At 37.2% G+C, this 23,296-nt stretch overlaps 2 protein-coding genes across 4 annotated transcripts in view; both read left to right on the forward strand.

Annotated features, from left to right (window-relative positions):
• The first annotated feature begins 48 nt into the window (after window positions 1–48).
• On the forward strand, window positions 49–12,058 carry stam2 (signal transducing adaptor molecule (SH3 domain and ITAM motif) 2). Its single transcript, XM_082174522.1, has 14 exons — window positions 49–219; window positions 1,838–1,922; window positions 2,342–2,417; window positions 2,808–2,903; window positions 3,023–3,169; window positions 6,303–6,372; window positions 6,553–6,745; window positions 6,927–7,021; window positions 7,102–7,184; window positions 7,323–7,410; window positions 8,781–8,835; window positions 8,925–9,081; window positions 9,214–9,356; window positions 10,427–12,058. The coding sequence occupies exons 1-14, from the start codon at window positions 180–182 to the stop codon at window positions 10,608–10,610; spliced, it is 1,512 nt and encodes a 503-aa protein (XP_082030648.1). The 5' UTR covers window positions 49–179; the 3' UTR covers window positions 10,611–12,058.
• A 1,858-nt stretch (window positions 12,059–13,916) lies between these two features.
• Window positions 13,917–23,296, forward strand: part of cacnb4a (calcium channel, voltage-dependent, beta 4a subunit) — a 42,972-nt gene continuing 33,592 nt past the window's right edge. The window contains exons 1-2 of one of the 3 annotated variants that reach the window (XM_082174926.1): window positions 13,917–14,119; window positions 15,798–15,881. In XM_082174926.1, coding sequence (XP_082031052.1) covers window positions 14,057–14,119; window positions 15,798–15,881 — 147 coding nt within the window. In that variant the 5' untranslated portion in view covers window positions 13,917–14,056. Of the gene's footprint in view, window positions 14,120–15,797; window positions 15,882–19,993; window positions 20,568–23,296 lie in introns of those variants that run through there. The other 2 variants (XM_082174928.1, XM_082174927.1) reach the window with 2 other exon arrangements.

Here is a 23,296-nt window from a genome sequence, read left to right on the forward strand (position 1 = left end):
GATTTGACTGCTATGACACGTATGCGATTTCTGACAGGCATTGCCTTTGCTTACTAAGTTTACGGAAGAGCAACTGGTGGAAGTGAACGCAATTTAATGGATGAGAGAAGGAGAAATCGTCGATCTACGTAGATAATACGCTCGAATTTCTTCTTTAATAGATAGGAAAAGGTCGAAAAATGCCTTTATTTGGCCAAAATCCGTTCGATCAGGATGTGGGTGAGTTTGGCTGTTGTTTTTATCGAAGTGTTGTGATCTTGACAAGTCAACAGGGCCGATAGATACAGCGCTCTGTTTACTGTCATATCCTCAAGATCTCTGATTTCTGTTTTGTTTATTTTTTTCTATTACTCTGATACATCTTATATATCAGGATATAATTGTTAAAGATTTCAAACGTAAATAATGTAGTTGACCTCATCCTTAAAATATTCTAAATTCCTGGAACTTGTCAGATGAACATTTCAGTTATTCAGTTTAATTATTATCTGTCAAAAAGATTTTTGAGTAGTCTTATATTTTTTATATATCCATTGATATTTATATATGATTCTATCGGTTCATAATACAATACATTATAATAAAAGTAATTAACAAGACAATATAATATAAAAAAAATTATATAACAGAAAATAGTCTATTATCTTGTTTATATAATGTATTATTATTATTAAATAATAGAATCAAAATGCTCTGCTCTTTAAATTTTCTAGATTAAAATTTGTTTTAATAATTTTTTTAATATATTTCCAGTAAGCATGACTGGAAGTATAATGGAAGTTAATTTGTCAAAAGGTGTGGGAACCCAGTAGTATACATGTACATTGGTCTTATTTTGTCAGCTTTGTCCTTTGTGAGCTCAGTGTGTATGAACCTCTGACACCGCATGCTCCTCTATGGAGGAGTTTAACTCACTTGAGTATTGTTCATTTTATTTTAAAGGTGTATTGTGCTAGATTACGCAATGTGATTTTTTCCTTTAAGAGTTAGTCATTAAAATGTGGCCAGTTTTGTTCTTGAAGGAGGGGACAAATAATCTAGGCATAGTCGATTATGACAGAAATGGTTGTGCCTGTTGTGACAAGCTGAATATGTAAAATAACAGGCAAAACAGGCTGCTTTGACTGTTTAACGGGACGATGAGGCAAAGTCCTCACATTTTTTTAATATCAAATGTAAATATATGTCCCTGTTACACTTACTTTTCCTGGTTAAATATTTCTGCAGTTATTTTCAGCAGTCTTCAAGCTTGTACACACTGGTCACAGACACGAAAATTTACTTTTCATTTCCCCAAGCTGATCGCTCACTAAAACCCCCCACAGGCATTATGTTTTCAGCCCATTTCAAGCTTGATTTTGGCATGACATAAAGCTGTAATATCTAAGTGGCTGAGTTGTTTAAAAAAAAAAAATTAGTCTTCCCATTAACGCCATCATTGTCTTCATCCAGGCTGATTCGAGAATGCGCACGAAAACAAGAGGCAGGATTTATCGCATTTATCGATTTATCGAGTGACTTACACATTTTGTCACATTTTGTAATATTTGCATTGTTTTACTTTTGTAGTATCGATTATTTTGTCATCCAGTTTTTTGAGGAAACACTGCCTCCCTTGCGTCCTCGGAGGAAACACCCTGTCCTACTTTCTAACTACTTGACAAACACTTGTCCTTCCTATCATGTAAAACTAGTAATATTCAAAGTTTGTGTTTTCTGTGTTTATTGCCTTTATGTAAATGAAAAGACATTTAGACATGCAGAGGCAGAGACTTTGACTCCGTAATGAGACACTTTTCACTGAGTGTCTCATTTGGATGCTCATTTGCATTTTCAGAGAAAGCAACTAGTGAAACTAGCACAGCAGAGGACTGGGGCCTCATTATGGACATCTGTGACCGGGTTGGGACAACTCCGAATGGGTGAGCTGAAATATCAGCATACGAACAAGATTTGAATAACTAGCCTATCTCCCGGTTTCACCGACAAGGCTTAAGACTAGTCCCAGACTAAAATGCATGTTTGAGCTGTTTTAACTGAAAGCTACTTGCACTGACATATCTTAAAATATGTCAGTGTCTCATCTCAAGATTCACACCTGTTATGTTTTTTCTAAGACATGTTTATAAAAGCTACTTAAATGTCCTAATTGAACTAAGGCCTAATCCTGGCTTAATCTAAGCCCTGTCTGTGAAACTGGGCCTATGTATTTTTTTAATGTTCAAGTAACAGTTAGTAACATGAACGTTGCTTGAATGCATTATTGTTCTTATATAGGTTTCTCCCTAATATAGATATTATCGTGCCCCTCTTTGTCGTTTTAACTCTTTTTCTTTTATAGTGCAAAGGACTGTCTCAGGTCAGTCATGAAGCGGGTGAACCACAAGGTCCCTCACGTCGCTATGCAAGCGTTAACGGTGAGCTCTTCATCTTCAGTTCCCATTGTAGTAAAACAGAGGTGCACCCACAAGGGTGTCTACAGTCCAGAAAACAGTCATTTGGGTTGTCACAGTGTTGATGTTCTTGGGAATAATTAATCTTAATTATGATATCACATTTTATTTACAAATATTTATAGTATAAACAGTTATGTTACAGGTGTGCAATAATAACTATTATTATTATTATTAATCTTTATTGTGATGTCAAATTTCATTTACACATATTTAAATAGAATTGTTAAATGTGTCCAATCACTGTTTGTATAGAACATTTCAATGAATCGATCAAACCTGTTCACAAAATGGCAAATCTGTATTTTAAGCAAATAATAGCTGTTTAAATATTGCTGTAATTTCCTTGTTTAGTTGCTAGGTGCCTGTGTCTCAAACAGTGGAAAAATCTTTCACCTAGAAATCTGCTCGCGGGAGTTTGCCAGTGAAGTTCGTAGTGTGTTGAACAAGGTAAGGAACTGCAGCTTGCTGTATAAATATTAGTGTAATCCTATTCATTAAGGCAAATCCTGGTTTCAGAGTACAATAAATATTGATAATTGTCACTATCCTCATGCTCCTCTCCTCAGGTTCACCCAAAGGTTGGTGAGAAACTGAAGGCCCTGATGGTGGAGTGGGTCGAAGAATTCCAGAAAGACCCGCAACTGAGTCTCATCAGTGCCACCATCAAGTCCCTCAAAGAAGAAGGAGTCACCTTTCCCACTGCAAACACCCAGGTAGGTTACGCTTTATTTCGATGGTCCACTTTAGACATTCTACTACTAACTATGAGTAACTTTGCAACTACATGTCAACTAACTCTCATTAGACTGTTAGTAGACTGTTAGGTTAGGTTAGGTTTAGGTGTTTGGGTTAGTAGAATAAGTCATGTACTTGCAAAGTTACTTTGGAACTGTTTACACCTGGCCACTCCATGCGTTTTGTCAAATCGGATATAAATCCGATCTTCAATTCCCGCGCTATATGCAGATTAAATGGAGTGCACGTCACCGAAAGCAACAGATATGAGCTGCACTTTATTAATCATCAGCTAAAATTTCTAAATCAAACTCCGCAATAAGAGAGAGCGGCAACAGCCCTGGTGAGATCATTTTGTTTCTTTACTTTTAATAAAGTTATAGTAAATAGTAATAGTAGATGCTCGGCTGCTCATCTGTGGCGATGCGTGTTGCATCTGGCTATAACATGACATATAGCCTATAACACGCTCTGACACGTTTATTTTTTAGCATTTTTGGGAGGAGTAAAATGTACATATTTGGTTTCAACAACCAGATGCATTTACCCTTGGTCTGGAATGCGGCCCACACCTCCTGAAGTGGTTTGAGCGATCGGCTTTAAATCCGTCTGGAATGCATTTCGGAGGGCATTTACACCTGGTCTTTTCCAGAAAACGCATGAAGTGGCCAGGTGTAAACAGCCCCTTATGGTCACTACTAGAATGTCTGTTGGGGGAGCATCAAAATAATTTGTTAACAAATATTAAGTAGACAGTTTACTAATACTCTAATGACTGGGAGTTGACATTTAGTTGCAAAGTTACATATAGTTAGTATGATGTCTAAAGTGGACCATCGAAATAAAGTGTTACCCCCAAGTATTCCTACTATCAACTAATAACATGATCCTGTTGGATCTCACTGTGCTGTCAGCTGTTCATAAACACAGATGCTGATGAAGAGACAGCAGCCGCTGGTATTTGGCCTAGATAAATGACCCTGAAACTTGGCTAAGTTTAAATTCATAGCGACTTTTTGCATCCCAGATCTGCATAGTTCATTAGTTATTCAGTTTGTTTTTCTGTACTGGTAAGGTCACAGTAATCTGTGACAGATGTATCTGTGTTTTCATGCTATGGCATGTATGCAGTGTAGGTCATTACAATGTTGTTTTGAAGTTTCTGTGGCTGTTAATATCAGATATTTGCATCTTAAAATGTAAGAAAATATGGTTACACTTTATTTTAAGGTGTCCGTGTTACAGTGCAATTATACATTTAAGCACTGAGTAATAATAATTAACTACATGTACTTTTAATAGTTATTACTACAGTAACTACATGTAACGTGGAACAAGGACACTGTCAAATAAAGTGTTAGCGAAAATATTTTTATGTATGTTTGTTGTCGTTGTTGGTTTTAATTATTATATTATATCATATAATTACTGTATATCATACATAAAGTACCGATACACTACCCTTCAAAAAGTTGGGATCATTAATCAGGATCTTCTTTTTTTTTTTAGGAAAGAAACTAATATTTTCATTAATCTAATATTTAATATTTTCGTGCAAGAACACGAGAGAAACACGAGAGAAGCAAGAACACTTTGATCAAAAGTGACAGTAAAGAAATGTATAATGTTACAAAAGATTTCTATTTCAAGTAAATGCTGTTCTTTCAAACTTTTATTCATCAAACAATCCTGAAAAAAGATATTACAGTAATGACTGATGAAAATTCCACTTTGCCACAAAAGAAAAAGATTGAACAGAAAACAGTTATTGTAAATTGTAATAATATTTCACTAATATACATTTGCCAACCTAAAGAACTACTTGCAGTGTATGGGCAAAACCTGAAATAGCACGGTTGATTCATTTTTTTTTTTAACAAGTTCTTTTTGCCTACTCTTCTATGAGTACTGTAATAACGGGCATACTTTTTTGAGTCACGTGCTTAGTAAGGAAATATGTGATTTCAGAAGCAGCCATGTGACTAAACATGACCACTGTTTCTCACATGACATATCTGTTAACACTTAAGCCATTTGTATAAATCAGCCAAGTGCGTCTGGAATGCTAAAGCATGTGTGTAAACTAGAGACTAGAAAACCAAGCGGTTAGAATGGAATTTCCTGCCTCATATTTCCCGCACTGACCTCATGGCACCATGAGATGTCAATTCTTTGTTCTCTTTCTCCTCCATTTATTGTGTTAGACTACAGGATTAGGGCATGTGAACCTTTCTGTATTTGTTAATAAGTGCCAACTATGTAAAATAGGTCACAAGAATTTACTGTTATCACTCAAAGGTCATCATATACATGTTATCTCAAAAACCTACTTATAAATGGTTTGTGGTTTAGTCATTGGTTAACCTTATCTGAGTCAGTGTCAGTGTTTTTGCTTCTATTTTTTTTCTTTGGTATTTACTTTAGTACATCTATAGATGGCGTTATAGTTCTGTGTTCATTCATAGACTGTGTTCAGCTGGTGTGCAATATAAACAATATCATTCAATGTATATTATATTTTATACACTATTATTCAAAGGTTTGGGGTTTAGCAAGTTTAAGAAATGAAATCTTTAATTTAGCAATGATGCATTAAATTGATCAAATGTGACAGTAAAGACATTAATAATGTTATGAAAAATTTCTATTTCAAATAAATACTGTTCTTTTTAACATTCTATTCATCAAAGAATCCTGAAATTTTTTTTTATGTCAAATGATTTATTAAGCAGCACAACTGTTTACAACTGATAATAAGAAATTATATTAGAATGATTTCTGAAGGACATGTGACAATGAAGACTGGAGTAATGATGCTGAAAATTCTGCTTTGCATCACAGGAATAAATTTACATTTTAAAATATATTAAAATAGAAATTAATTTAAATGCTAATATTTCACAGTCTTGGTGTTTTCACTGTATTTAATAAATAATAATAGATGCAACATTGGTGAGCATAAGAGACTTCTTTCAGAAACATTCAAATAATCTTACCGGCCCCAAACGGTTGAATGGTAATGTAGTATATGCATATAATATATACTTTATTTTAGAAGTAACTTTTTTTCAAATCAGTGCTGATCTCTTATCATGTGATCTGTAATTGCAGAGCTCTAGCACAAAACCTATTAGCACTCCTGCCACCAGCAGAGGCCCTAATGATGATGACCTGGCCAAAGGTGAGGACGGTTGTTCATAATTTCATGGGTTTTTTTTATATTAGGGTTTATTTAGTCTGATCTGACAACTGATTTTGGGGCCCTGCCAAAGCATCATAAATTATTTGCCATTGTAACTGTGGATTCAAACCATAGCCTTCTTTACCCAGATAATGAGTGTTTGTATTTTGCTCCGTGCAGCCATTGAGCTGTCCTTACAGGAACAGAAACAGCAGGCAGAGACACGACCCCTCACCATGATATCTGATCCACCCTACAACACAAATGGAGGGAAAGAGTCACGTAAAGTGCGCGCACTCTATGATTTTGAAGCGGCTGAGGACAATGAACTCACTTTTAAGACTGGAGAGCTTGTGCTCATTCTAGATGACAGGTAAACTGATTGTTCAGGGGCATTATTTTAATCAGTGTTGAATAAATATTGAGTTATGTTATCAAATTAAATAAATAAAAAAAGAATAATAAAAAAAAAAATTCTTAGTGTTTACATTTTCCATATCCCATATTTTGTTGGTTGTCCATTATTAAATTATAATGTTGCTATTATCCAACAGTGATCCAAACTGGTGGAAAGGAGAGAATCATCGAGGAGTAGGCTTGTTCCCTTCTAACTTTGTCACCACCAACCTGAATGCTGAACCAGACCCTGGTAATACACTTTAAAACCTGGATGGTTTGTTTTTCTACTCAAATTGCACATACAGATCTCCTGAATTCTCTTTCCTGTAGTGATGTATGTAGAGAAGACAGTAGTCCCCGAAGAGCCCATCGTTGAAGTCAAAGCTGAACCTGAGCCTGTGTATATAGATGAGGTAAGTGCTGGATGATCTTCGGGTGACTCGGCCACACCTCACCACTAATCTAGAAAAGTGTCCAGAAGTAACTGATATGAAAAACAGGCTCTAGAGGAAGTTCTTTTGGTGTCTTATATTGATTGTTGTTTTCTACAGGAGAAGATGGACAAAACTCTCTACCTTCTCCAGAACACAGACCCTGCAGATGCCTCACCTGACACCCCAGAGCTGATCACATTAGAAGGTACTAGGATGTCTTTAACCCTTTCGCACGTACAATCACACTGGTGTGATTAGAACGGTCGGTGCATCACGTGATCAACTGCTAAATTCAAATGTGCTTTCGCGCGTTGGCTGGCGCTGAGCCAGAGACAGGCGCGCTCAGAGCTGTCATATATCACAAGTTTTCAGTATTTCAACCACATAATGTTTATTTTAGGTTTCAGACATATAAATTCACATAAGTACTAAAAAAAACAATACATTTAGAGTTTATAAAATACACACAGATGTCTATGGAAGAGGCTATAATAATCCTTTCCATTATAATTAGACACGTTTTATTCATATCAGATACACATTGTGTAAGGAACTTTAAAGTTTAATCTATTCTTCTCCAAGTTCACCAGCCACTTACTTTTATGTATTTCGGGAGAAGTGGATGAATTCACGTGTTGTAAATCCAACAGATCCGATTCTCTGAACTGTGTCTGCGGCACAAACTAACATGGAGGCGCATACAGCTCAACTAACGCGATTGTTATAAAGGTGTTTAAACAACAAAACACATCCACTTGCATATATTTGACATATATTTGATCGGAATATAAGATATTTCATGCCATAGCTAACAAATTTGTGAATATTTAAAAAAAAAAAAAAAAATGACGTAAAAGCAGATCATCATTCATTCAGCGCTGTTGTTGCTGTGGTGTGTCACGTCACAAGCAATGACGCGTCACCATGGAAATCATAAAGTGACACGTTCTAAATAACGGTCGCCTTGAAAAACTCACGCTGGGGGGTCAGCCAGAATATTTTAAACTGACGTGTGAAAGGGTTTTAATGTCTTCTCTGCTGAAATCAACTGCATTTTAGGTGTAGGGGTGGGCGGTACAAACTAAATATGACCAACTCTTTTCACAGACTGTGATGACTGGTTTCCACAGTTATTAAAGTCAGCATGTAACTAAAGTTGAGAGTCTTTTCTTCCCTATTGTGACGTATATCCTAGTGAAACGGCTTCTTGAACAAGAAATAATGTCGGACTGGACTTGATTTTTTTGTCCATCGGGAATTGATTGGATTGATGTGGTTTGCTTTGCTGTGATCTCATGTACAATTATCAGCAGAGTGACAATTCTGATTCCTTTTTATGATGAATTTCTAAATTGTACTACAATGACCAGCGCAATTAGGTGTTGATTTGTATTAAACATTCGAGCTAAGAAAGTCAGGGGATTGTGATCTGTGTTAACTAACACTTGGGTACAATTACCTCCGACATGTGTTTTGTCACTGTTGTCATATGTGACATTGAACACAAGTTTTGACAGTTCCACTGGGTAAATGATGATTCCAGTGTGTTCATCTTTTGTTCTCTTCATCTTCTAGTTGCTTGTGAAAAGATGAACCCAATGATTGATGAGAAACTAGAAGAGATTGACAGGTTTGTTGAAATCAAAACTTACCCCAAAACAAGCTGCCTGTTTTCCCAGTCTTGGCATATGAGAAAGAACATCTCCCTCATTCCTGCAGGAAGCACTCAGAGTTGTCCGAGCTGAATGTGAAGGTGCTGGAGGCTCTGGAGCTGTATAACCAGCTGATGAATGAGGCTCCACTTTACAATACATACTCCAAAATGCAGACCATCCAAGGCACTTACCCAGGAGCCCCTACACCTCTCACTATGCAGGTTGGTCTAGCCATCTAAATGGAAAATTAGTGGCAATTAATTTGGTGATTTGGCAATTAAAACATAACAATTCAGATTTTTTTCTTCCAAAGCATTATTCTGATTTCTTTCTTTCTTTCTTGTCTCTCTCAGGGTTATCAACCATCTGGAGCCTACATGTCTTCTGGTGTTCCACAGGGCTATAGTCTTAATGACCAAGCTGGCCCTCTCTGCTCTCTTCCTCCTTCAGTCAATTCAGCGGCCCCCAGCCAACCAGCACAACCTCCTTACATCAGGTAATACTAAAGTTGTCCTGCTAGCCTCCCTCTAATTCTCAAACAACTTTTGCCTGCTCTACATGTTAATGAATATATCTCAAATTGCAGCTTTCAAAACCGTGCAGTTGTCCACGCCAACAGTGAATCAGGACATATCTATTAATGCTCGACCAATATATCGCCAGGGCTGATATATATTGGTCGATATTTGGCTTTTTTTATTTTTTTTATTGCATCAGTTAAGTTTTTCTGTTTGGCTGATAACTGTCGCCTGTCGGTAGTGGAACTTTTGTTTGGACAGCCCTGATAACTCCTGATCCTGAGTCCAAATGCACAGGAGCTTTCATTCTCAGTCTTCACTAGTTACTGTCTTTGTTTAACAGTTCTGTCTAATTATAGAAAGGCAAATGCTATAATACTTTTTTCATATACTGTTCATATACTGTATATATATCTCTATATCTATCAGTAGTCAACATTTGAAGTGGATCAAAACCTTTCATCAAAGTTGTTGTCTTAGGACTTGTCTTGTCAAGTTGACTTGTCTTAGGACAACTTTGAACTTTTTTGATCCACTTCATATATATATATATATATATATGTATGTGTATATATATATATATATATGGAAGAATAGTACATGAAATGAAATATTTGACTTCATTAAGAAAGTGCCAAAGAGAAAACCAAGTGCGGCAGAAAGTATCAGATCTGTACAAATGATTTATTAATGACATGTTATTTTAGTAAATATTACATACAATAAATACAAATTTTTTTGGAGCAATTGTTATGTGTTTTTTACTGTGTTTAAATTAAATAGCGATATGTATATATCAAAAATCGACAATCAGAAATCCATATCGGTTGACCACTAATCTATAAGTAGAAATGCTCTAAAACACTCACATAACCATGCCAGGCCAATATGTGATATTGCCCCACAGAGGTTTTGTGTCCAAACACCACAGGAGAAGGGTCTAATACTTTACTCTTGTTTTTTATTATTTTTATTTTTTTATGTATCATTCCGATAGCGACGTTGGGAAAACTGCCTTAAGTAACTGTAAATTGTTTATGTCTTGCAGCGGCCACATGAATACACAATACGTGAACCAAGCTCCTGGAGCCCCTTACCCGCCACAGATGGGCGTGGCTATGGACATGTCTGCCTATCAGAACGCTAATCCTGGTCTGCCTCCAACCTCCTATCCGATGTCAGCTCCAGCCCAGCAGCAACAAGCGGCCTTCTACCAGCAACCCCTTCTGTAATACTGTATGCCAGGTCCGACTCCACAGCAATTAACATCCAATGCAAATTCCAAATGGTGAAATGAGGTCGAGAGCATTTTCCTCTCTCGTCTCTATTGATGTCAAGGGGTACGCAGAGATTGGCTTACATTTGTCTTCGCAGGACAGAGATGTAATCCACTCGAAAGGAAGCAAGCATTTATTTTTCTCTCCCACTCATTAACCCGTGAAGCAGTTTAGGGCAGGTGTTCAGAATTTATGGAACGAGTCACACTAACCATAAGTATAATTTTCATCATCTTGTGATAATCACCAGCATATTCTTCTTTTTTTCTGATTGTGAATTTAAGACTAAATGGTAAAATGCACATACATGATATTATTCTTCATTTAAAGAGGCAATTCTTTAAGACTTATGGTTAATTGTTGCCATTTTCCATTTATTTCTGGGTTAACGGACTTAACTTTAATTTCTTGCCTTTCTAAAGCAAATGTGGGATTTTTTATTGATGGCATCGTGCGTTATAGAGAGGACAATTGTTTGAAGAAGATTACACATGGATCACCAAATCTGGAATGATTTTATGTGCCAATACTCAGAGCACTTGTATAAACTCCTACAATCAAAATGGCAGTTTTAGTTTCAATGCGATGTTAGTGATTCCAGAATTATGGGACAGATTTAGTTGGTGCAACTTAAATGCTAGAGACTTTCATGTAACATTCATAAATTCCTTCACAACCTGTGCTTTAGAACTGACAGTGGTCACAAATGCAATCCCTTTATGGTCAATCCATATGTTTCACTGTATAATGATATTTATAATATGCAAGAACCGCTTGTGTTTGCATTGTGGGTGTTTGCTGTTGTTTGACTTAATTTAAGCATGTAAAAGTGCAAACGGTATAATTTTCATCTAGTCTATGATTTCCTCTGCTGAAAATGATTGATTAATTGTGGTTTTTTTTGCTTCTTACATAAGTAAAGAAATGCTCGGCCATTTCTCCTTAACTGAAGTAAGAAAATGTATAATTCCCTTACCATATAGACCGCTTTCATTCGTGTTAAAATGGGATTAATGTAGTAAAATATAGATGAAAATTGTCTTTATTTTTTTTCATAATCTGCTCGGAAAAAGATATTGTATATTAGATGTTAAATAAATGGCTTTGTCTGTATTGCACCTTAACTTTATACACATTTATTTACCACCAGATGCCTTGTTCTTTCACAAGACCGAATAAACATAAAAACCAATTCAAAAGACTTTATTTCAGAAGCTGCTGTATATTTGTAAACCTGTATGTTTTAAGAGATTTAGAGGGAAATCTGTATTGTACTCATGGATTCAATGTTTTGTAACATCAAGATTTCTTTGTATCCTGCCTGCTCATTTTTCAAAATTCTTTTTGTAACACAGTGAACTGTTAAAGTCTTCAGAAAATAAAAACTACCTGTTTCAAAGGTTGCTTTTCTGTGATGGATACTTTCCCAGCCTTCTCCCAATCTCGTTTTGGAGATGCTGAAAGTTAATATCTAGTATACATAATTTGTGCATCAAATCCGGATATTTTCTGGAAAATCTTCTTGCTAAGTTATGCACAGCTGATATCCTACTAATCATCAACCTCATGGGTGAATCCTTCCTCAAAGGGTCTGTTAAAAAGGCAACAACTGCTATGATACAGATCCCCTGCAATTTAGCATTTCTGTATCAGCTTTTTGTGGATGAGTTACACAAGAGTTAGAAAATATGTCCTTCGGTAATACTCTTGGTTTTCATCTGACATGCTGATGAATCTATACATAGGAGGCCGCTTTACAGAGTGTTGCAACAGACCACTGAGACCGTAATATTGTCATATTTAAAATGGGTCACACATTACATTAGCGTTCATTTTATGGTGTAGTCATTTATGTATTTAGAAACAGAACAGCATGTAGGTCTCCTACTTAAGGACCTACTTCCTATTTAAATGACATTCACTGTAAAAAAAAATAATAATAATTGCTGCCTTAAATTAAGTAAAATCAACTTGGATGTTTATGTCATTTCAACTTAAATTACATTAAACTGACTGGGGAAAAAAATGTGTTGAATCTTGTATAATTTGTTTAAAAAAAAGTAGAAAATTGCTTAACTTATTTTGATGAGCTAAAGCAATGTAAAAACATGATGTCATAATTTATTGATCATTTATTTTTACAGTGTTGTTGGTAAGTGAGATTGTAATTTTTATTATTCATTTAATTATTTTGCAGAATAAACTTTTTTTTACCAAATGGTTTGACAACTACCAAACACTTTGAATAAAATTACATAAAAATTTGTTTTTATATATTATAATTTGAAAAGTAAAAATATTAAATATTTTTTATTTGTTTTAATGTATAAAATTGTGCTTAAAGGTTCAATTTAAACATAAACATTGTAGTCGTGTAATGTTCTGAGAAATAGCATAGTGGCCTAATATTTTTGTTTAACACCAGACAATTTTATGTAAAAATTTAAATGGTTGAACATTGAATATCGCTTGTCCACCAGAGAGAATGCTTTAGATTTTCCTGCATGAGAAATACTTAAAGCTTAACTATTTTTAAATCATGTAGATTTTCTCTAGCGAAGGTATTTAATTGATTTAGTACATTTTGCTTAGACTTGCGATGCTCGATTCGCGAATTCTTTATTTTCAAAGAATCGGTCAGCAAAATCGATTCACGATTCAGTCCGATAGATTCATCGAACCTTTCAACTAGCACATTCGCGCACTGAATAGTTTGGTGCAGTTTCCCGCTCAGAAAGAAAAAAGAACAGAATACTCAAGACAGGAGCACAGAAAACAAAATCAACACCGATAAAGTGAGTATTTGCCGTAAAAACATTGAAACTGAACATGCAAATCCTATCAAATCATTGTTAGCGACGGGGGAAAAAAATCGAATTTCAACATCTGCTGCACGTGCTGTTTATGAATAACTCCGGCTTTTCTACTCCTTTTAGAGATAATTTGTTTTATAATACACATGTATTGGATCATAATGCAGCTGACTATTTAACTTTTTTTTTTTAATTAATTTTATATTTCTAAAACAAATCATATTAATTAGCTTAAATTTAGTATGTCATGTATATTTGTAACTAACTGCTTTGTTTACAGGGTAGCTGTGCTATTGGCTACATTTTGGGGTATCTTGCCAACACTGCTTAATACATCATTTCTGATGACCTCTGTTGAGCAGCTGTACAGTAGCTCGCGATGCTCTAGTGGTGACCGCTCGCGCTGCATCTACACTTGTACACTACAGCTGCACTCGCAGCGCGCGCACTGCATCAGTCACCGTCCGCGAGCGCACTCAAGCCTCGGACAACACAGCGAAACTGGAGCAAACAGTTCAGTATCCTCCGCCGACCCAGTGGACCGGGACCGAAAGGCAACCTCCACCGTGGACCGATGAACTCGCAGAAATGTCCCGGCATATCTACACCCGACACGGGATAGGCGATGGGGTCCAGAAGCCGATTTTTCAGGTAGGGACGCTAGAGAAGGTGTTGATGCGCTGTGAATCTGCACCATAGACTCGCATAGTTGTGTGTGTGTTTTATAGAATCCAGCGGTTTGCATTTATCCATAATGCACATATTTCTTTCAAATCTGCCAACAGTGACAATATGCTTTCTTTTGGAGGGTTTTTACTCAATGTAAATGACTCATTTGAATCTTTGCATAATAATTCATATGTTCAAAACTTGTCACGTGTTGTATCTGTAATACTGCAATGCAAACTATTTCTTTGAGTTTAGCATCTTAATTCCAAATCATAGCCCTATACTATGCTCTTATGTACTTTGTATATTAGCTATGTATGCTTGTTGTAATACATTGCCTAAATAGATCTCACAAGCAGAAAACCTCTAAATGTCCTTGTAATATTTCCATTAACTTATGATAGATGACTTGATGTTGTTACACTTACTGTGTTGATACTAATGGCATACCATGGTAGTTGCATGGTTGCCTACTTCAATGTACATAAAAGCTTAACATGGTATTACAATTGTAAATGTTCAAGTCTTGTGTAGGTTTTGCTCTCCTGATATCTTTTACTGATGGTCAGAATGATGTTTACCTGTTCTCCCCTTTTCATATTATTTCACACTGAGCAAAATTCCTTTGAGTTTTGTATTTTATTAAACCTAGCCTATGTATCATGTGGAATAATAGCTTAAAGGGACAGTACACCTGAAAAAAAAAAAAAAAATCTGGCATCATTTACTCACCCTTATGTTGTTCCAAACCCGAATGACTTTGAAATGTTAGGGACCGACAACCTCACCATTCACTTTAGTTGCATTTATTTTCATACAATGTAAGTGATTGGTGACTGAGTCTGTCATTCTACCTAACATCTCCTTTTGTGTTTTTGTGTGGAATTTAGAAATTCATATGGGTGAGTAAACGAAGAGAGAATTTTCATTTTGGGGTAAATCCCTTTAACCTACAGGCTGCTTATACAGTAATATAGGATCATTAAAAACGAATCCCAAACGTGCTAAAGATTAATGGATGTCAGTTTGACGCATTGGCCCTTAATTAGGCTGCTAAATAATTCATGTTCTCATTGATTTCCTTGCAAAGGATGCATGGCCTGACCCAGTTTGTAAGCATCAGTGCTTTTTTACGGAGCAAAACATTTTTACGTTTTACTGTTTCTTTTGCAACAAACTCACTGAAAACATCCGTCCATATATTTTAACCGCATGATCAACCCTGAAGGGGTTCGATGTAGGACTGCATTGCGGCCAGCCATACTGAAGGGCAGTTTCGCCTGCTCAACACATTGCATTGATGTCTATGTGGCACTGCAGAGTTCAGCTTCCTTGTAGTGATGCGCTTTGACACCTATTTCAATAGACCCTCCTTATCTGTCAAGCTTTTAGTCACGCACCACGCGCTGGATAGGTCAAAGATCCTCATGTCCACTGTATTGAGCTGCACAAAACAGCTGTGATTAATGCAAGTGATGAATTGCTGAAATGATTTCACAGTGCATTTGACTCTTAACAGTAACTTGTACAACTAACGGGCCCCATTGAGACCCCTCTGACACAGTGTTGTGGTGGGATATGTGGGTGTATGTGTGTTTGAAGGTGCCCCTGTTCTGTCGGGAGGAGAGATATGGATTAATAGCTTGTTCTCTTCCTGCAGGTGAACAGAGGCACCTACTCACGGCGCAGTCGACTTAAGAGATCCGACGGCAGTACGACATCCACCAGCTTCATCCTCCGTCAGGTGAGAGGGGATGATGGAGATTATGGAAATAATGTTTAGAAATGCAATTTGAGACTTAGTTTCACTCTGCGTAGGACATTTTTGAAGAGTTTTGAACAGTGACTAATATTCTCAGTGCAATTGAGGATCCACTTTCCATGTGCCTAATGTGCAAAACTGGGTTATGTAATACTTTTTATAGAAGCCAACGAGTTTGCATTTATCATTATACTGCAATGCAAATAAAACCTTTGAATTTTGCGCCTAATGCCAAATCATAGGCCTATACTCTGATATACCTTTGGAAATGCACTTTTTGAAGAAGTTGTATAGTTCTCAATATATATGTTCAAAGAATTATACTACTGTGCAGCTTTTTGAATGGGTCATTTGGTTTCCAAGCAACAGATGAATCCTCTCTGTCATCAGATGAATATGAATTGCTCATGGCTACCTTTCCAACTGAACTTGCTTGACATTTAGCTGAATAGAGCTAGCATGGATCTTCAGAACATCTAAAAAAGAATTTGAATTCAAACCTTTAAATATTCTTTCAGAACATGCAGTATGAAATCAAAGAGTGCTGAATATTTTTCTTATGGAAATATGATCTAATCATTGTCAGATGCATCTAGATCTATGAGTTTGCACAGAAGAAGAAAGTATCCCAGGGGAAACCAATGACCTTGATGCCTGCAATGTGGCATTTCTAGCTGTCGCCGAGTCTACCCTTGCTCGTATGTTTGAGGACTGTACAGTATTCCCTGCAGAGTTTTTGTGCTGCTGTAAAGCAAATAGCTTTGCCTTTATGTATTAATTCATAATGTGGATAGGATTAAGCTTTCATTCCTATACTATAACCAAACGGCATTTACTGTAATTGTTTTTGTTAATTTACAATAACAAATCTAGTCACTGTGGTTACCACCATCACTGTGGAATGGCATTTTGTTGTCTGTTTTATGTTTTTTTATTATTACAGTATATTCATTTGAAGAAACATACTTTAAAAAAAAAAATCTAAACAAATACAATGATTCTTACAGGGAATACCTCTTTCCAGATAAATTATCACTTTAAATAATTCATAACGTGAATAATTTTAACCATTTCTATGATATGCTACAATAATATCACCATAAAAATATATGTATTGCTGTGTTAAACATATATTTTGTCCATGAATTATAAGTGAATTCATACTATATACTTTATATGTTTTTTACAATATTTTTTTATTTATTTTTATTACTATTTTGGAATCAATTTACATGTCTTTTAAAATATTATATAATTTTTCTTGTATGGTAAGGTAACTATTCACTATTGTGCTATACAGGACATCAAGGTTGTCATATTTATTTTATCATCTCTCTTGTTTCTTGTGATATAATCTCCTTTTCTGCATTTTTCCCCCTTTTTTTGTATTGAGCAGTTTATTAGTTGCAATTGTATTGGTGCTATAATGAGACTTAAAACAGCTTTAACTCTTAATTGATAAGTCCGGTCACCTCATGTACGCAGCCCAAATGCTGCAGTCTATCTCAAAATGATTCTAGAATCTAGGTCCCCAAAGAACCTTGGGAATTCTGCATTTTGACTGACTTCCAGGACATTCTATTTATGGCCATAAAGGTGGTTTCACAGCCAAGACCCTTCATTGAGGACAACCTACTTTACAAAGTTTGCATATCATTTATATATTTAAATGTGACCATAAGTAGAGTTTGGTTTAGGCTGAATTCTTCTAAATTAAATTAAATTAATCTGAGAACCTCAGATTTACATGGTAGACTGTTAGCACACTTCCAAGTCCCTGTAAAATTAAAATGTACAAAAGATGTATATGAAATATTTTTAGAAACGTCTTGCTCAAATGAGGCTAGAAAATCCAGAGGTGGTTAAAACCTGCTGAGATCAATGTTAAAGACAAGACTGTAGGTAATAGTCATGAATATAAAACCTTACTCAAACTTGCCTTAAATTTCTGGCTGTACCGAATTTGATTTTGATGCAGAGAGACTTAAAAATTATTTGTTAACCCAAACCATTGGAAGTTGTTGCTGTTTTTATTGTTATCCATAATAACGCATTTAAAATTCCTGATCATTGGGAGCATGTATAAATTATTCATCTGTCTGGTATAGGTCACATGGCTAAACTCTTTAGTAATTCATTTATTTCTTTGCTTCCCTGCTGTGTTTATTGACCATAGGCCCCCCAGAAAGCTCAAGAGCAGTGTCTGACTGTTAGCATGACTGTTGATTTGGTGATCTAATGTTGATTTACAAGATTTATGGATCATTAAATAGTGGAATAAGGAAACAAGGCACATAATAAATGATTGCAAAATAGCGAATGGGTTCTTCGTACGATTATTACAGCCATTCAAATGAAAGTTAGGTATTAAAAGGAAACCAAATATATTACAGGATTAAGATATTAGTTAGCTATGCTTTTATAACAGGCATTTATTTTGTTTATTTTGATCTTCAACTTTGATAGCTGATCCATAAATAAGAGAAAGAAAACAATAAAATGAAAAATGGAAAAAAAAATCATTAAATCTGAAAATATCAGTAGTGATCTTAAGGAATACCTCATGCCATGTAAAGCAACATGTTAAAGTATTCATATACATTTTACTAAAATAATCTATAATGGTCATTTTTTTTATTTGTGGAGGTATATATTTCATATTTTATATTAACAATATTCATTCACGTTAATTTTAAAGATAGATTTGCCATTATTATCTCTTCATTATTATGCTTCTTGGTGGATAAATGGAGAGAAAACTGTTGATTGCTCTGTTATCTATTGATATCTATTGACTCTTTATGGGTTAATTTGATTAAAGTAGTAAGAGTAGATTAAAGAGTTGAATGCATTTGATCTTTACTCAGAATAATGTGTGTTTCAGTGAGTAGAAAGCAGGCATGTTGTAGATGAGCATTCTGAACTACAGGGGGCGATGTGTGCCAGAGTTTTATACTCAAGAGAGAACCATGATTAATTAACAGCTACACCGTCAGTTCATTTTCATGTAATTACTTGAAAAGACCTGATTGTTCTTGGTTTTCTCATTATTTCAGTAGCTGGAGTAATATCATGGGAAATATAAATCAATAACAGAATTAGAAATGCAAAACAAGCCTCTAGTGCCCTGGGTCCCTGCTTGTCCCAGTGACCTCGAGATGGAGTTGGTGTTTTATAGCTTCTCCACAGTCATGGGGATGTAATTACACAAATCAGAGGTATTGATACTCCTGCTAAAGAAAAGTCTGGTTCAATACCATCATGTCAAGCTCTCGTTTTATGTTTCTTCATTCACATTTGCCATAAACTGATGGTTAGAGAGATTTACGTTTGTAGGGATGGGGTTTTGTATTATGCCATTGTGGTATACATATACATTGCATTATACAGTTATATATATATCTATACTTCATTTTTTTAGAAGTAAATATTGCTGTTTTTTTACCTAATTGTAAAGATTTATTTTATTGTAGTTATTGTAGTACATAAATAATGCTTCTCAATTCAGCTTTTTAACTCAACTTGCTTTATTTATTGGGGGGGAAATGGTTTCATTTCAACATTTCCATTTGCTGTCAGCATGCACTGGAACATGAATAATTAATATTTGCAACTGTTTAATTTATTTGACCATCTGACGCTTTGATTTTGTTGTCATATTTAGTATTGTGTTGTGATGTCAGGATGCGTTTGTTTTTCTACTTAAAATGATGTTTACCTGTGTGTTTCATGTACCATGTGGAGGTCTGTGTTTGGCATTTTAATGTGTTTTATGAATGTTTTTGTCTCAAATGTTGTCATTAGTTTAAGACAGCAAGCTCTTTCTCTCAGATGAAACACATAATATCAATTATAACAATAATATTAAATAATTTACACGGTATAATTAACAATATAAATAAATTGAACTATTAACATTAAGATTTTAATTAAGCTAATAATGTTAAGAAATCTAAAATTCAGTCAGGTGAATTGATTTTAAAACTGTTGCCTTAGTTGAAGTTTGCTTCTTTTTTTTAAAAGTGTATGTGAACTGTAATACACAAATTGTTTGTGAATATTTGTCTATATGTGAACATGGGTGAAAGAAGGAGATGAAAAGAGAAAGAGGTGAGATGCAGTTCCTAGATGGACAAAAATAGAAACTGCGAGGAAAAATTGCAGGAAACCCAGTGGTCAAGGAGTGGAATGCTGTCAGCACCCTGCAGACCCCTTCTCCTCCTCTAACATTCAACAGAAGAGAGCACTTGTCTTTTCTTACTGGAGCTCCCATCAGCCAATCAGAAGACGGTTTCGGTGCTTTGTCATCAGCCTCTGATTGAGGAAGGCTCTGTTTGCTTGCTCTGTTTGTGGAAGCTTGATAAAATGCCAGGTCTCTGCAGCCTTTGGGGTGAGCCCCAGTTCTCTATGATGTGAACGATCACGTTTCATCCTCATTAATACAATACGCTGCCTTCAGGAGCAAGAGAGCGACTGCCGTTTCCTTGACATTCCTCCTTTGGTGGTCTTTCTGTGGGCAAGGGGATTGTAAGAGAGCCCTGTTAGACATACTCTCGCTGGAGCTTTCTTATCCCACATTTGCATTTGATCATTAAGGTGGTCCCTTGGGAATATCAGACCTCCATGTACGACAATTTGTACCTTCATGGATTCGAAGACTCGGAGGCGGTGAGTAAGGGTCTATATGTGCATCTTCATGGTATTTTCAATGAATGCATGCTCACACAAACGCTCTGGGGATGGCTGCAGGAATTCAGCTCGTAGATGGTGTTACTGGTCCCAGTGAGTGTTTTGGGGGAGGGGATCTGTATGTGTTTGTGTGCATGTGTATGGGTTTTGTTTCATTATCACCTCCACTCTTTCTCTAAACCACGCTCTGTTCCGCGGATGCATTGGTGGAGTCAGTGTGAGTGGAGAGCATCAGTCAGCTGTGGTGGCAGCCTGTTATTCCGTATCAGTGAGCTGTTGCTAATAATGCCACACTGCTTACTGGTTTAGTTCCTCTTAGCTTGCAAGCATTATTGTTTTTGTTGGATTTTCAGTGTGGCCTCAGCTACTCTCAATCGAAATGCTTGCTTAAAGTGGCACTTTGTTTCTGCTAGTATTGGGGGGGGGGCTCATTAAGTGTGATTAGATCAGACATAAACAAGTCCCATGGACGTATGTCTATGCTGGTTACAGCCACGTCAAGGCCAGTCTCCTTAATCAAGTGGTCACAAGTTTCGACCCTTTACAAGAGATGCGCCTGTTGCTCTTTGAGATGCAGCTGTTTTCTTACACCTCAAATTATTCCCGTTTCACTCCGTGTTACCATAGGAAAAAATTCATCTATGATCTTATGCAGTTTTTGGCTGAATAGGGTTTTATAATACAGTGTAGGAATTGTGACTCATTGATGCATTTTATTTGCTTAAAGGGGACCTATTATGCCCCTTTTCACAGGATGTAATATAAGTCTCTGGTGTTCCCAGAATGTGTCTGTGAAGTTTCAGCTCAAAATACCCCACTGATCATTTATTATAGCATGTCAAATTTGCCCCTATTTGGATGTGAGAAAAAACATGCCTTTTGTGTGTGTGTCCCTTTAAATGCAAATGAGCTGCTGCTCCTGGCCCCCTTTCCAGAAGAGGGCGGAGCCTTTACAGCTCGTGCTTTGGATACTCTGGCAACAACAAAACGTACTCGGTTACTAACGTAACCTCGGTTCTCTCTAGAAGAGGGAACGAGTACTGCGTAAGATATCTTACGCTAGGGGAAAATCCTTTTCCGCGAGATATTGAAGCCAAAAATTATCCTTAATTTTGTAATAATGCAAAACGCGTTGCAGCAGCAATGCAGACATAGGCGAGACAGCTCGCGCGCCTATTGGCTGCTCTGCGGCAACTGCAGCAGCCTATCGAGCGAGGCCTGGCGTGACGTCAGACCCAATCAGGGCACTTCGCGCCCACTGCGTCACGTCCCGCCGAAATGGGCGTGGTCTAGGCCTATAAATATCGCTCGCAGGCAGCTATTATCTGGTTTTTCATCATCGAAGCAACCAGAGCGTGTGCATGCACGGCAAGATACGCAGTACTCGTTCCCTCTTCTAGAGAGAACCGAGGTTACGTTAGTAACCGAGTACGTTCTCTTACGAGAGGTCTCGTACTGCGTAAGATATCTTACGCTAGGGGACCCAATGTAAAACGCCGTGCATGCTGAGATCTGACACCAAAGACCCAAGGGCGAAAGCCCGGGGTACATATAGTGCACAATCACTCAGGGAACTCACAGGGAGTCCGGGAAGAGGGAGGGGTGCAGCCTCACTTTTCCACATATAGTAGCGTTGATGGGACGCGAATTTCATCATACAGACAGGGCGGGGTACGGCCTGAACTGATGGGGAAATGTGGGTCTTACACAGTTTGCCCAGCTTTATACTGTCGAACATTGAGCTGTGCTCAGCAGACGCAGCATTCTGAGCTGATCGCATCAGGTCAGATAATACTGGTAAATTTAGACCGACAGCAGCCTGGCCTGCAGGGCGGGAACCTCTAGGTTATAAAACCTTATAAATGTAGACGGGGAGGCCCAGCCTGCCGCCATACAAATATCTTGCAAGGCAATCCCACTTGACCAGGCCCACGAAGAGGCCATGCCTCTCGTGGAGTGCGCTCTGACACCCAATGGGCACTGCATGCCCTTGGAGGCGTATGCCAGCGCTATAGCATCAACTATCCATCTGGATAGGCTCTGTTTCGACGCGGCTAGTCCCTTAGAACGTCCGCTAAACGAAACAAAAAGCTGCTCCGTCTGTCTGAAAACAGACGAGCGAGACACATAAGCTCGTAATGCCCTGACTGGGCAAAGGAGGCTCGCGTCTCTTTCCTCATCAGGGACCGGTAGGGCTGACAGGGAGATAACCTGCGCCCTAAACGGTGTGTTGAGGGATTTTGGAACATAACCGTGCTTAGGTTTGAGTATAACTTTTGAGTCATTGGGCCCAAACTCCATGCACGCCGCGCTCACAGAGAGCGCGTGCAGATCCCCTATGCGCTTCACTGAAGCGAGAGCCAGCAAAAACACCGTCTTGAAAGACAGGTGTTTCAAATCGATTGACTGTAAAGGCTCAAATGGCGCACCTTTCATGGCTTCCAGAACCGTAGAAAGGTCCCATACGGGGACTGAGGGAGGTCTGGGAGGATTCAGTCTCTTAGCCCCTCTAAGGAAGCGGATGACTAAATCGTTCCTTCCTATTGACTGACCAAGCGTTGTTTCTGAGAACGCTGCTATAGCCGCCACATAAACTTTGAGCGTGGAGGGGGCCCTGCCCCCATCCAACAGCTCTTGTAGGAAGGAAAGCACCTCCGTCACACCACAGTTTGTGGGTGACACACCACGGGCTGTGCACCAGCCCGAAA

The sequence above is a fragment of the Leuciscus leuciscus genome, assembly GCF_965113295.1.
Source record: "Leuciscus leuciscus genome assembly, chromosome: 7".
Taxonomy (NCBI): Eukaryota; Metazoa; Chordata; class Actinopteri; order Cypriniformes; family Leuciscidae; genus Leuciscus; species Leuciscus leuciscus.